We start from the raw sequence: 14,076 nt of genomic DNA on the forward strand, positions 1-14,076 counted from the left end.
GCCACTCTGACTTCCGTCCACCCACGGGGAGGCGGCCGTGGGGCCCACCCTGAGCCTGAGCCTGAGCCCTCCTTTTCCGGGGTCCACACAGGCCTGTTCCCCAGGTCCGCCCTCCAGACTTGCACCTCTGGACTGAGACGTGGCCAGGGGGCAGCTGTGCGGGGCTCGTGAATGGAGACTGAATGCCACGCGGCAGGGGAGAGAACAGGAAGGGGGCAGGGCAGGGGGAGGATGGTCGCGGACAGGCAACTCTTCTCGCGCTGCCTCATTCCCACAGAGAATTCCAGAAAGTCTCAGATTTCTAAACTTGAACTTGGCCTTCCAGGTCAAGCCAGGAGGATAAGACACACTGAATTTAACAGACCATTAGGTTGATTTATAACTTTGGACTGTGTGGACATATGGTGTTGGGGCTTCCTTTTGGACTCTTGTCTAGACCCCAGCAATATTTGCGGTGGGCGGTGAGAGTCTGTGTGGGGGAGAGGGGAGGGAGCGAAGGACCCGTAGGTCAGCCTTTGACGGAAAGTTCTACTGCAGGGACCAATGCCTGGAGCCGTGGTGGCATCGGTCTTTTGCAAACAGGACCAGGAGGCTTGTGCCCAGGAAATCAAGCCTATCCCTTGCACAGATCTGTACTCAAAGTGAACCTGCCCCAGGTCAAACACTAATCAAAACGGGGGCAAAGTCTCTATTCTGCTCAAGAGACTGAATCAGATCCAAACTGTCCTCGCATCACTTCTTCCTCAGGGATGCACGGTCTGGAATTAGCACCCCCTCGCGGTGAGGTTGGTGGCCCTCAGTGACCCGCCTCCCACAGGAGAAGCCATGGTTCCTTTTGGGGCCACGTGTGACTCCCCGAGGGGCGGGGCTGGGCAGGCAGGAGGAAGGGGAGCCCCCAGCCTCTCCGGGCTTGCAGGGATTGAGCCTCACCGTCATCCAGCGTCCGCTCCAGGATGGGAGGGTGGCTGGGGCTGCCGTCCCCGATGCGTGTGAAGGCCAGCACCTGGACCTCATACAGCACGTATTTGCCCAGCCCTGTGAGCTGGGCGCTGCGCGACGAGTTCCCTTCCACCAGCCAGAAGCGGGGCTGGGAGTCCGAGTCCTTCTCCTTATACATCACCTGCCAGAGCACAGGGCAGGGGCTGAGGGCCTTGCGCCTGGGTCCTGCCCACCAGCACCTTCCCTAGGCCTCATCCCCAGGAGCGAGGCAGGTGGGAGTAGGGCTGGGGGCCTTGGGTTCCTTGGAATGGCTCGGCCCGGGAGGGTCACGGGATACGGTGAAGCTTGGGTTCTGGGAGAGCGGAGGACACAGAGACGCACTCGGCCATGGAGGTGGAAGAGTCTTTAGAGAACATTCAGGTTGGAAAACAGGCCCAGAGAGGGGCGTGACTGGGCTCCGGGCCACATAGCCAGCAGTGGCAGAGTGGGAACGTCAAGCCACGTCTCCCAACTTGTGGGCCAGGGCTGAACTGAAGTCTGCAGCTTTGGGAGCAGTTATAGAAGATAATGGGAACTGGGCCCAAGGGGCTGAGTGTGCCTGGGGCAGCCAGCGTGGCCTCTCGGGGACTCTGGGGGAGGGAGGGAGGGAGCTTCCCCAAGGACCTGAGCCTCCCTGGAAGCCTCCCAGTCCTGAGGGAGGAGTCCTTGGTTGCCATGCTGACCGGAGCACAGCCTCCGGGATTCCCCCATGTATCCACTGCAGAAGGCGGAGACCTGGGCCCCAGGGGTCATGAGGACAGGGCACCCTGGACGGGGCGTCCTGGGATCCAGGACTCACCTTGTAACCTAGCACGAGCCCATTGCGGTCGGCCTCGGGGATCTCATTCCAGCGCACCAGCATGCTGCTGGAGGTGGTGGCCAGTGCAGACACATTGGTGGGACCAGAGGATGGGACTGAGGGAGAGAAAGGGACCAGACAGGAGCTCACGACACAGTCGGCCCTACACGGGAAGGAAGTGTGGCAGGCAGCGCCCGAGTAGCCAATTATCCTGCAGTGATCCCTGTTGGTTCTGGAACATCATGGATGTTGCTTCTGGTTTCCCATTAGTCTCCCCAACGTTAGCTCAGGCCAGCGTGAGGATGAGACCCCACTTCCAGCCTGTGTAGCGGTGAAGCGTGAGGAGGGACCGGATGGGGAGGGATGTCCTTTAAAAGGTGTCAAAAATCGCCCCCCCACCCCCGCCCCAAGGGGCGAACCACATGTGGATGAATGAGGGCTGCCTGAAGGCTGGGGGTTCATAATCTGTGGGTGACCCCTTGTCTGTTTCTGGAATGTTCTGTGAGCTAATCCGACCTCCCCATCTCAGGTTCTTGCAGGCACTACCGGGTGTCAGGGTTAAAGATGAGGGCGGAGAGATGGGCACTTTGCAGGTGCAGACTGCCTGGCTCACCCACAGAGGTGGGGATTCCCCTGATCTTGGGGGCAGTGAGAAGATGCTGGGGGACACGGCAACAACAGAGACTGTTCTGCCAGGACACGGAGCACAGACAGGAAAGTGAGCCTGGGCCTATTCTGAACAACAGCTCAGCCTTTGTGCCCTTGGAAGGCCCGGAGGGCAGAGAGACAAAGGTGGGGGTATCTCTGCTGCAGGCTGCTGGGAACAGGGGTGTGGCTGGTACCTGACTCCCGGGTCCTGCCCATCACCGTCTGGCTCCAGGGCCCGCTCCCGATGGCGTTGAAGGCCTGGACCTGCACGCGGTACTCTGTCCACTCCTCCAGGTCTTCGATGGTGTACTCGCGCTCCACGCGGTCCTGGACCACGTGGCTCAGCGTCTTGCCGTGGCCGTCTGCCCGGCTGTACTTGATCTTGTAGCCTACCGACTCGGGGTTCCCGTTGTATTCCATCTCTGGGAGAGGCTGCGGGAAGGCAGGGCGGCAGAGCTGCTGAGGCCGGGTCCACCCGGGGTGGCACTCTCTGGCTTGTTCACCCTCTTTTGGGGAGCCCTGCGGGATTATCGTGCCCACCGTCCAACCTGTCGGTGCCCATGGGAGGCGCTCTCGCTGGGTGCGGCTTGGATTGTGTGAGTCTGTGTTTCTGGCGGCTCCCCCCATCTCCCCGTCTCTCTGCTCCAAGCTCTAAGGATGCACCAGCAGCCATTCTTGCGCGCATGGGAAACTTGCTACCCCGCCAAGGGAGTCGGATGGAGAGCAGACCCACACAGGCTGCCTGTCCAACACACTGATGAGCACAGCACCTCTGGCCTTGGCTGTCTTTATCACTTAACTCCCTCGCTTAGGCTGCCAACATGCACTTCTTTAATTGCCTATAACATGCCTGGTCTCAGCTCATGCCCGCCCTTGGAGAAGCCAGCGTGGGGGGACAGCATCTCGAGCGTGGATGGGACACCAGTTTCTGTCAAGTCCTTCCATCGGCAAACTTCAGTTTCTCCTGCTGCATTTTCAGCCTCCTCCTTCTGGTTTCAGTTTCAGCCAAGAGAAAAGACGGATTCCTTTCCTAAGCTGTGGGGCTGTGGCTGCTGGCTCAAGGTCATTTGGAGGAACTTGGGCGGTGTTGAGAAGCTGGGGAGGTGTCTGGGGAGGTGTGTGCAGGTTGGAGGGGGTGCACTGTGGTCTGCGGACTTGGCCTTCAGATTCTCTCTGGAGGTGGCAGAGCTGGGGGGCCCGGGTGCCCTCGGGCCCTCACCTCCCTGCCATTCTGCTTCCCCAGGGGCTCCGAAGAGCCCACGGTCCACAGGCTGCCCACATTCTGACCCACTGCCTCCCGTTCCTCGGCGTCTGCCTCACTCCCTACATTCTCACTGCCTCTTGCCAGGCCCTGCCCCTACAGACACTTAGGGAAGCCGACCAGAGACCATTAAGACAGCAATCGATGGGCCTAGAGCTCACGCTTCCTTACCTGCCAGGGAAAGGTAACGGGCCGTGCACCATTAAGAGAGTCTGGAGGTGCCTGGGGCCCCGCACGGTACAGCAATTGCCTTTTCATTCCTCCTCCAGACCCCCTGGGCATCAGACTCTATAGTCTTTTAGTGTTTGGAAACCTTAAGAAGAGCTGCAGGAGGGAGGCAGGGAGCCAGGCCGGAGGGGGGCCCAGGAAGGGAGGGGGTGGGCAAACAGTAATAGGGGCCGCACGTGCTTGGGGGGGGCCTGCCCGTGGCACGCGGGGCCACTGAACTGGATGGAAAGATCGCTCTGTTCGGCGCCGGCTCCCTGGGAGGGGAATCATAATTAATAACTAATGTTGGTCCAGGACTGATGGTGCCATGAGTTCCTTTTATCCGGCGTCCACCTAAGCAAAAGGGAGTAACGGCTTTCTAGTAAATCCCACAGCCTGGGGGTTTGCAAAGCTGTGTTTTGCGCAAGTGGTAAGAGATCTCACGTGGAAATAAGACAGAGTTATGTGGCCAGGCTGGCTGGTGATGTGGGGTCAGGCAGGTTCTTCCCAGTGCTCCCTAAGGAGAGGAGCCGGGCCGTGTGGGTGCTGTTCCCCACGTTTGCTGGTCTCAGAATTCTTGTATGGTCCTAGAACCTCCTGGTTTGCTGCTCTGTGGGGGCAGCGGTCGGAAAAATGCCGTCCTGGAGGAAAGGCATTGGGGAGAAATGTCCTCTCCCGATCTCCAGAAGATGGGGCGGCCGTGTGTTCAGTGGTGAGGGCTGTGGATTCTGGGGGCCAGGCTCCCCGGGTCGGGAATCTGAGCCCCGCTCTTAACTACAGGATGTGGGAGGACGTGTGTGTGGGAGGGTACTTGGGTCAGTTATTTGACTTCTCTCTGCCTCAGTTTCCTCATCTGTAAAGTAGGGGCCAGGGTCACTCTGCTGTCACAAGCCCGTGGAGAGGGCTCTGGGTTTGACTTTGAGTAAAGCACTCAGAACAGTGCCCGGCAGGAGAGAAAGCCCTCAGCATGTTCGGATTATTACCTTGAGTAGGGTCACCTGGGGTAATGACCCTTCACAGGTAACCCTGACCTGTGGGGATGGTCTCCCTCACCTGCCCCTCGACCTCAGAAGCAACCCTTCACTCTCGAACTCAGTGCAGACGGGACAACTTACATTTGATCCTCAGACCCACCACTTGGGAGCTGTGTGGCCCCGGCGAGTTCCTAACCTCTCTGAGCCTTGGTTTTCTTAGCTGTGAATGTCAACAGTAATGTGTCTTTCACAGGATTACTGGGAGGATTAAATGGAAGGAAACAGGTAAAATGCTTGTCACCTGGTGACGCAGTGTTTTCTAGCTCCTTCTCACATAGGGGATTTGTTCATTAGGCTAAGACTGATGATTGGGCACCTTACCAGATACTAGGTGCAAAGAAAAGAGAAGGGGGCTCTGGGTATTCTGGTGGACACCCCCCGCCCCACCTTTGATGTGACCTAGGGGCAATGACTTTTGCAGGATGACAAGGACCAAGGAGTCATCTCATCCCCACTGCACTTGGGGGAGCCTCACCATCCAGCGGAGCCACAGGCTGGTCTCACTGGCCGTGCGCAGGGTCACGTTGGCAGGCGCCATGTCAGGGGGTGCCTGGAGGGTCTGGATCTTTCTAGAAGGCTGGCTGGGTGGGCTAGTGCCCACGATGTTCACCTGGCGCATTCGGAAGCTGCGGTGGGGGTGGGGGGGTGGGGAGTGAGCCAGATGATGAGAGCAGGACCTCAGGGCCAAAGCCCGTCCCGGTCTGGGCAGTTTCCGCCCCTGCTCCCCTCCCCCAATGCCGCGTCCTGCCCTGGTACCTGTAGTAGGTGAAGGGGTTGAGCTCGGGCACCTCCATGGAGCGGGCGTCGGGCTCGTTGGTGAGCTGGTGAACCAGCAGCCACTCTTCTCCCTCCCCAACCACGCCTACCTGGAAAAGGAAGACACTCTTAGACCTGCCCAGCCTGTGGGGCTGGGATGTTCGGTGCCCCGCTTTCTAAGAGGTCAAGCCCTGCCTGCAGAAGGTCTGGAGGGGCGCCAAGCGGGGTCACCATCTTTCCAGGCCCTTAAACATGCCTTCAGGTGTGACCCCCCCCCCTCCCCAAGCCGTCTTGCATCAGAATACGGTGAAATGCTTACTAGAAACCCCCCACGCCAACAGCCTGGCCCTGGACCCAGCCCATCAGAATCCCTTGGGCTGTTACCCAGGAATCTGTGTGTTTAACGAGCTCACCAGGTGATTCTGCTGTGCACCCTAAAACCCCAGCTAACTGAGAATCAGAATTTTCTGGGGGTGCAGCGCAGGTGCTGGAGCTTATAATTGCGGCCCGGGGGCAGCCAGAGCGGAGACTCAACCACTTACGGTTATGTGTGTGTATGGCGGTCAGGGGAAATGGGGGTGGTACGGGGGACTGTGGGCACTTCTGGTGTGTTGGGCCGTCTGACAGTGGCGTATGGAGATTCACCGGATGTAAATACGGGTATGAGTGGCACTCAAGAGCACGGGCGGGCCCAAGGCCAGGGAGCCGGCTGCCCGGGCTGCAGGTTCCCCCACGGCAGGTTTTACCTGGGCCTCTACCAGCCAGCGGGAGATGGAGGTTTTGCCATCATAGCCTGGCCTGAACTGCAAGGTCACGGAGCGGGGGCCGATGTTGGAAATGCCCAGGTTGGTGGGGGCCCCTGGGAGTTCTGGAAAACAGGGAAGGCAAGGAGATCAGGTGAGGAGAAGGTCCTTCCACACGGGACGGGAGGAAGGGGCGGGGGTGGGAGGGCAGGGGAGGGGCCGTGTGCCACCCTTTCTCTAGAAACCTCCTAGGAAGAGCAGGGCTGAGGCTGCAGCTCTCCAACAGCCTTCTTCCTGCATTGCAGGCTCTGTGTCCAGACCAGGGGCCTGACACAGCGTTGGGGGCTGGGAGGGTCTCTCAGGGCCACGGGGCCACGGGGAGGCTGACCGGGCTAGGAAACAGGAGCTGGGCATGCGAAGGCTTCCAGAAAGAATCCTCCTCTCCGTCCACACACAACCCATTTCAGCCCTCCCAAACCCAACTGAGGCTGAAGAAGACAAGAAGGAGGGGTGGGCACAGGAGGCAGCCCCTATTTTCTGGCCAGAAGCCTTGGGATTCAGGACGAACAGAAAGAGTACGGATTCCGGAATCCAACTTCACTGCTTCCACGCTGGGTGTCTTTGGGGAAGTCACCTAAGCTTTCTGTGCCACAGTATCCTCCTCAGTCAAATGGCGATGATGATGATAATATCATCTGCCTCAGGGGCGTTGTGAGGACTGAATGAATTGATGTATATACAGCACTTAGCTCCAGGCATAACTATTTCTCAGGATTATGGTTATTGTCAGTTGGGGTTGACCGAGTCAGCTCGTTTACCCCAACCATTTCTTGGGGGCAGGTTGAGGGACTCTGACCAGGTGTCATAAGCATAACTTACAGATCCAGCCAGGACCACGTGGATCTCGAGTCCACCTCCCATAGATACAGATGGGGAAACTGAGGCACAGAGGGGCCACTTGACTTGCCCAAGGTCGCAGACAGCTTGGCAGGGGCAGGGCTGAGAGCAGATCTCAGCTTGTTCTTTACAAGCTGTTTAAGATTATTCCCACCTAGGGGCGCCTGGGGGGCTCAGTCGGTTCAGCGGCCGACTTCGGCTCAGGTCATGATCTCATGGTTTGTGAGTTCGAGCCCCATGTCGGGCTCTGTGCTGACAGCTTGGGACCTGGAGCCTGCTTCCGATTCTGTGTCTCCCTCTCTCTCTGCTCTTCCCTCTCTCTCTCAAAAATAAATAAATTAAAAAAAACCTTAAAAATTATTCCCATCTGATTCTACCCCTTTCCCAACCAACACTTCCACTGGTTGGAATCCCATTTGGACTTTCTGGGGGACAGTGAGACTTCTTCCCCTGAATCAGAGATACCATGGCTTGATTCCACACTGCCCCCCCCTGGTGTGGGGCGGTGCGGATGAGACAGGGATGGGGTCCTCTGGGGGACTATCCTTCCTGAGAGCTGTGGAAGGAAGCAGTGAGCCCACAGAGCCTCCATCCAGAGACCTGGAGCCATGAGAAGTAAGCCCGCTCTGGGGGGAAAGCCAAGGGGCCGTGGACCCAAGGCAGGGAGAGCTCTGTGGGAAGAAAGCCAGTTTTCCTGAGAAAAAGGGAAGCCTCTTGGTTAGGAGAACCCCAAGAGGCCAGGAGCCCCTGAGAGGGGGCACCCACCTGGAGGCACCCCGGAAGAGATGGTTGACGCAGACACTTGGCCCTGGCCCTTGGCAGTCATGGCGGCCACCTCGATGGTGTAGGTGGTGAGCGCAGTGAGGCCTGTGACGCGGTACTCCAGGGTCACGTTGGGTAGATAGTGGGTCACTCGGGTGTTGGTTCGGTTATACTCCTCCCAGGAGATCCGGTACCCTGGGGAGAGCCCCGAGTGGTAGCATGAGTTTGGCTGTGACCCCAAGCTGGCTTTGGCCCTCTTCCTCCGCTTCTCCCTTCTTCACTAGTCTGGCAGTTAGACATGCGTTGATAGCAATGGGGCCTAGGGAGCTGGGGACATCGTGCTTGGGGCCCCAGGTGTAACCTCTGTGGAATGCCTCTATTGGGTGGGGACTGTGGGAGGGGGTGAGTTATCATGGCAGCCGCTTGAGGCCTGTGGCAGGTGAGCTGGGTTGACCTGGGCGCTGATGGGCTGAGAGCCTCCTCTGAATACTTTCTAAGAAAGAGTGGTCTGCTGGGAGGTTTTGGACGAGCACTGGTCAAAGGCGGGGGGATGGATTAAATGGCCCTGTCTCACCCCCTGGTTCAGTAACACCGAGATGCCTACCTGTGAGGATGCCATTCTTCTCTCCTGGCTCTTGCCAGCTGACCTTCAGCGAGGTGTCTAGGATTTCACTGAAGCTCAGGTGTCCCACAGGTCCAGGCACTGTACCCCAAAAGGACCCGAACCCCACCCAATGCCAATCAGATCCAGAGAGAGGCCACTGTCTTCAAGACGGCCAGTGGTGCTCCAGGGGCACCCCAAGATGGGAAACAAGGGTGGGATCCCCCTGTGCCTGGAGTGCTCAGCCTGGCTCTTGGGTAGGGGAGTGGTAGGGGGCAGGGACCACAGGGGTGGGGCGGTGCCTACCGTCCTCATGGGTGCGCACCAGCTGGGGCGTGCTCCGAGGCCCGTCTCCGGGAGTGGTGAAACACAGCACAGAGGTGAAGTACTCGGTGAACTTCTTCAGTCCAGACACGAAGCCCACGTGGATGCTGTCTTGAAAGTTGGGCCGGGCAGTCACCATGGTAACCTCTTCTTCCTGCTCAGGCTCCCAGGCAATCAGCTGGGGAGAGGCCGGCAATTCAGGCAGGGCAGCAAGAACGTTCCAGAAGAGGCCGAGCACTCTCCCACAGTCTGGGCCAATGGACAGAGAGAGTCTAGGAGCCCAGCTCCCTAGGGTCCCTCCTCCCAGGGAAGGGGTGGCCATGCAGCCACCCACAGGCCACGAGCATCTGTCCCTCTGGGAGTTTGCTTTGGGGCACTGTTCTTTCACTGAGCGAACTTGCTCTCCACGAGCGGTCTCTCACGAGGGAGGTCTTTACCAGATCAGCTACAGAACTTGCAGGTTCAGTGCAAAGTGAAAAGGGAGGGTCCCCTCGTTGAACAATTTTTAAGAAATGCAAGGTGAAGGGGGGGTCCCTCTGAGCGTGGAGCCCGCCCTGTGTGTTACGGATGAGCTCAGAGAGGCTCAGTGACTCCCACTATACCACACAGCCAGTGGGGAGCTCAAGGGCTCTGATTCCAATACCGAGGCTCCTATGGCTTTCTCCCTCTGGGCCGGGCAGGGTCTCCCTTGGGGTCCCCCCGCCACCCAGAGCTGCCTCCTCAGCTACCCCTTTCCTCTAGTTCCAAGTTGGGATTTCAGTCGGAGGGACTGGAGGTGCCTCAGTCGGAGGGACTGGAGGGACTCCACGACCTGGAGGTGGAGCTTCAGCGAGAAAACCCCGTCTGGAGGTTCAGCCTGGCTTCCTGTCTGCCCTCCCTCTGCACACCCCGCCTGGAATGGACGTGCCTCCTGCCTCCCTTTCCTTCTCTTCTTGCCTCTTGAACTGTCCCCTCACACGCCTGGTTTCTGGGCCCTTCATCTGTCTCCAGCAATGACAGCTGGTCTCAGAGAGTTCCTCGTGTATTTGAAGTTGATTAACTAGCAATTAATGGTGAAAAGCAATACTTGATGAGTTTTAATAAGCACCGGTATTTATAGATATAAAACAATACCACACTGATGTCTCCTGATTAACTCGCCCCTATAACAATGCTTCATCTTCTTTCTGTGGCCGCGTGTTTATAAAGGATGTTTTGAAATTTAATTGGTATTGTGAAAAGATAGCCTATAGCAAGTTAATTAGACACTAATTAGACCCTAAAAATACTAATCAGAAATACTAAGTGGCATTTAATAAGTATGTTAAATATCCTCCTTATTGCGGTTATCTTGTTTCATAGCAATTAAATTGCCGAACTTCTTTGGAGTAGATTAAGAAACAAGTTTAATGTTTTAATTTAATTTAATTAATGTAAATTTGAATTAATTACGCCATTAGAATTAATTGTGTGGTGTGTTCCACGGCAAGTGCAAAATCTGGGTAAATATTATTTTATTGGGTTCAGGCCAATTATAGTCACGACCGTTATTTCCGGAAGAAAGGACAAAGAATCTCTTTATAGGTGCCTTAAAACAGTATCACTGGGAACCGTCTTCAAAACTGACCCAGAAGCGCCCAGGGTGACGGCTGGGTGGTTTTCTGAGCGATTTCACCATCTTATGGTTTCAGGCCCGAAGCCCAAGATGGCGGCAGGACCAAGGCTGCTTCAGAATATTTACTCTGCGATGCGAGTCGCCAGTCGTTTAGCTGCGTCTGAAGAGGAGGAGGCTGGGGGTCAGGAGCCTTCTCCCTCAGGCCAGCAGGACAACAGCTGCCTTCTGCACCTCCTATTCCCTGAAAGGAGGTGGGCTCTGGGCAGCCCCGGGTGGAGCTCTGCTAGGAGTTCCTACTCTGCATCTGGCCTTGGGGTGAGCCCATCCCCCACCAGTCCCATTGCATCATCACAGCAAGCACTGGATGGGAATCACAGCCCTGTGCTGTTGCAGAAAGGGAACCGAGGACCACGAAGGTTGGGCCTGGTCGGTGCACATGGACCGGCCAGGGGCTGGCTTCAGATTTGTGGGCCTCCCACCCCTAGACCCAGGATGGAGGCCTGTCTCTCAAAGGTCCACACAGCTGTTAGGTGAGCGTCGGGGTGTCTGCGTGTCTGCTCTCGTTAGCCAGGGTCGGTGTTGATTTACTCTATCAGGCCGTTGGGCTCAGAGTCCGACAGACCGGGCTGTCCTCAGCATGGGTGGGGGGTACGGGAGCCTGCGTGCTGGGGGAAAAGCACCCGATCTAGGTTCCTGGGACAGGCAGCGCCCCCTTGGAGAGTGGAAGCCCTGTCATTGAAGGGTGCTGGTGTCGGAGGCGTGTGTTTACGTGTGGGGAGCAGAATGTGCATCCAAAGCAGGGAGGAAGAAAAGCAGAACCCAGCGCTGTCACTTACTGTGTGACCCTGGGAAAGTCACGCAACCTCTCCGAGCCTCAGGCTATTACAGGGAGCAGTGATAGCTGCCTTGCCGGCTGGCAGGAGGAGGGATGAAGTGAGTCCGTGTGCTACGGGGCTCCGAGAGCAGGATGCTATTACATGGCCTGCTAGCTTACTGGAGCTAGCAAAAAAGTAGAGAGATTCTCTTTCCCTCTCCTTTTGTCTTTCCTTCTCTCTCTCTCTCTCTGCATGTGCATGGGTTTGCACAGAACGTTCTGGAAGGATTCGTAGGAAATTAACAACAGTGTTTGCCAGGAGTGGGGAGAGTTTCAGGGGTGGGACAGAAGCAGGCGTATGAAGAGCTGGAACTGGATGCAGGATTTCTGCTACACATCTATCTCTTTACTTTTGAATCACGTAAATATACTTCCTGTTTAAGAAATTAAATTCAAAAATTAAAAAAAAATAATGGAAGGATTTGGCAAGAGGGGCAAAATTATATGTACGCTTATCCTTTGATCCAGCAACCTCCTTTCTATGAATCTATTCCAAAGTTAAACGTGAAATATATGAAAAGATATATAGGCACAGAGCTATTTCACTGCAGAAGTGTTTATTATAGTAAAAGACCGGAAACAATCCAAATGTCATCCCTGAGGAGCTGGTTGACAAAACTATGGGAAAGCCACTTGATGGAGTCCAATACAGATGTCAAAAAGGGAACCAGGAATCTCTATACTCCTGTGAAGTGATCCCCAGGATATACTGTAAATAAAGAAGCAGGATGGAAAAAAGTGTGTAGAGAACGCTGCCATTTATCTAGGAAGGAGAGGATACACATTTATATATGTATGCATTTGTTTATGTTAAAGAAACGAGGGGCTCCTGGGTGGCTCAGTCAGTTAAGCATCCGGACTCTTGGTATCAGCTCAGGTCATGATCTCACAGTCGTGGGATCGAGCCCCATGTCAGGCTCTGCGCTGAGCGGAGCCTGCTTGGGAGTCTCTGTCTCCCTGTCTCTCTGCCTATCCCCCACTCACTCTCTCTCAAAATAAATAAATAAACTTTAAAAAAAGAAAAGAAATGAAAAGAAAAACCGAAACAAGCAAGCAAAAAGAAATCAAACCTATGGGGAAGGAAAGGACCAGAATTCAGGCTGACTTTCTCTGAATTTACTTTGTAGATTTAACGCCGGAACCATGTAAATATGTTCCATAGTTACGGAACGAAATTAAATTAAAAAATCAATCCCTAAAAATCAAAACCGAAATGAAACAAACGAAGCTAATGATGTATTGAGCTGTAGCAAAATTACACAGAGAGAAACTATTTCCAGAGATTTTGTAGCACAGCCATGTGAAGTACATCCCTAGCGGGATATACCCTAGGAAGGGAAAGCACTGCAAATAATTGGACACTATTTTGGACACTATTTCGGTAGTCACTGCGGTGGTGTTACTGTTCTGAAAGTGTTGTGGGTGTTTCTGGGGTAAAGTAGACAGGTACTTATGCTGGTGTTGTAGGTACTGGATTTTCAGTGTGGAGCAAAGAGAGACAAAGGCCAATAAGATTACTAAAGATCTTATAGCCCTGAAATTGAGTTAGAAGTATCAGTATGTGTTTCATCAGGAGAAGGAGGAACAGGGGGGTAAGAAGAAGAGGAAGAAGAAGAAGGAGAGGGAGGGGGGAGGAGGGGGGGAAGAAGAAGCATTATTTCCAAGCTGTCCATTAACGGAGCCTGAAAATGGCATCCAGTGCTAGAAAAAGGAGCACCCCTGATGCCCAGATTTTGGTATCTAACTATCATTTCCTTCTGGAAAGGACAAGGTTCTCTGAAGATGTGGCTGATCCCAGGGACAGTGCAGGAATTGGGGACAGCTTGGACCATGCTGTCAGACTGCAAGGAAGCTATCGGACTGTCGGGGCCCTGTCAAAAGAACTCCCCAACCAAAGAGGCCAACGATGGGTCAATGTGGCATCATCACAAATAATAATGGCAGTGGGTTGAAACATACCAGATGTGTTAAAAATCCTTAAGTACATAGTAATATGCCAAAAACGAGACAAAAAGATGCCCCCCTCCCATCCCATGCCCCCCCCTTTCTAAAGTGACTCATCTGTCACTTTAGAAAATGCTAAGGAATCACATTCATTTTCCTGAAAACTGGTTAAGTGATGGGAGAGGACTAAACTTTTACCATTCTTTCCCTAGATGAACTGAACCTTCGGGTAACCAAAAAGTTGGTAAGGGGAAACTTCTTTTTACTGGAAAGGGTTTCAGCTGATAAATCAAGGAGAAATTATGATATTTGACTGTCCCCACTTTGCAACCCTACCGAAATAATAATAGATCACACAGGGTGATCAATGGTCACCACACAATAGTAAGAGAGACAGCCAGACTTTATGCCTTCTGATGTAAATGCACAACACCATCTAGGAGGTAATATTTGGAAAAAACAAAACAAATCATCAAACCTTGAATCTGATCAAGCCTCTAGTTCTAAGTTCCAATTTACTGCAAATATAGTGTTCAGAGGAATGTGTTAAATGACCCCACAGAGAGGCAATCAGCAAAATCCAGGCTGTGGAAAATTCGATAGGGCAAATGATTAAGTTTCTTTACTAAATAAATTACAAGAGAAAGAGAGAGA

General features: G+C 54.6%; 1 protein-coding gene and 1 long non-coding RNA gene across 3 annotated transcripts in view; one reads left to right on the forward strand and one right to left on the reverse strand.

The window, feature by feature from the left end:
- SDK2 (sidekick cell adhesion molecule 2) overlaps positions 1-14,076 on the reverse strand; it is a 138,885-nt gene that overhangs the window by 45,741 nt on the left and 79,068 nt on the right. For both annotated transcript variants that reach the window (XM_040452279.1, XM_040452278.1), the window contains exons 18-26: positions 8,993-9,188; positions 8,690-8,788; positions 8,089-8,280; positions 6,430-6,551; positions 5,684-5,793; positions 5,403-5,553; positions 2,620-2,857; positions 1,778-1,893; positions 931-1,120 (exon numbers count right to left, since the gene is read on the reverse strand). In XM_040452279.1, coding sequence (XP_040308213.1) covers positions 931-1,120; positions 1,778-1,893; positions 2,620-2,857; positions 5,403-5,553; positions 5,684-5,793; positions 6,430-6,551; positions 8,089-8,280; positions 8,690-8,788; positions 8,993-9,188 — 1,414 coding nt within the window. The remainder of the gene's footprint in view (positions 1-930; positions 1,121-1,777; positions 1,894-2,619; positions 2,858-5,402; positions 5,554-5,683; positions 5,794-6,429; positions 6,552-8,088; positions 8,281-8,689; positions 8,789-8,992; positions 9,189-14,076) is intronic.
- The window catches only part of LOC121015375 (uncharacterized), a 34,344-nt gene that overhangs the window by 3,115 nt on the left and 17,153 nt on the right, over positions 1-14,076 (forward strand). The window lies entirely within an intron of this gene.

The sequence above is a fragment of the Herpailurus yagouaroundi genome, unplaced genomic scaffold (genome assembly GCF_014898765.1).
Source record: "Herpailurus yagouaroundi ecotype Mexico unplaced genomic scaffold, PumYag 206, whole genome shotgun sequence".
Taxonomy (NCBI): Eukaryota; Metazoa; Chordata; class Mammalia; order Carnivora; family Felidae; genus Herpailurus; species Herpailurus yagouaroundi.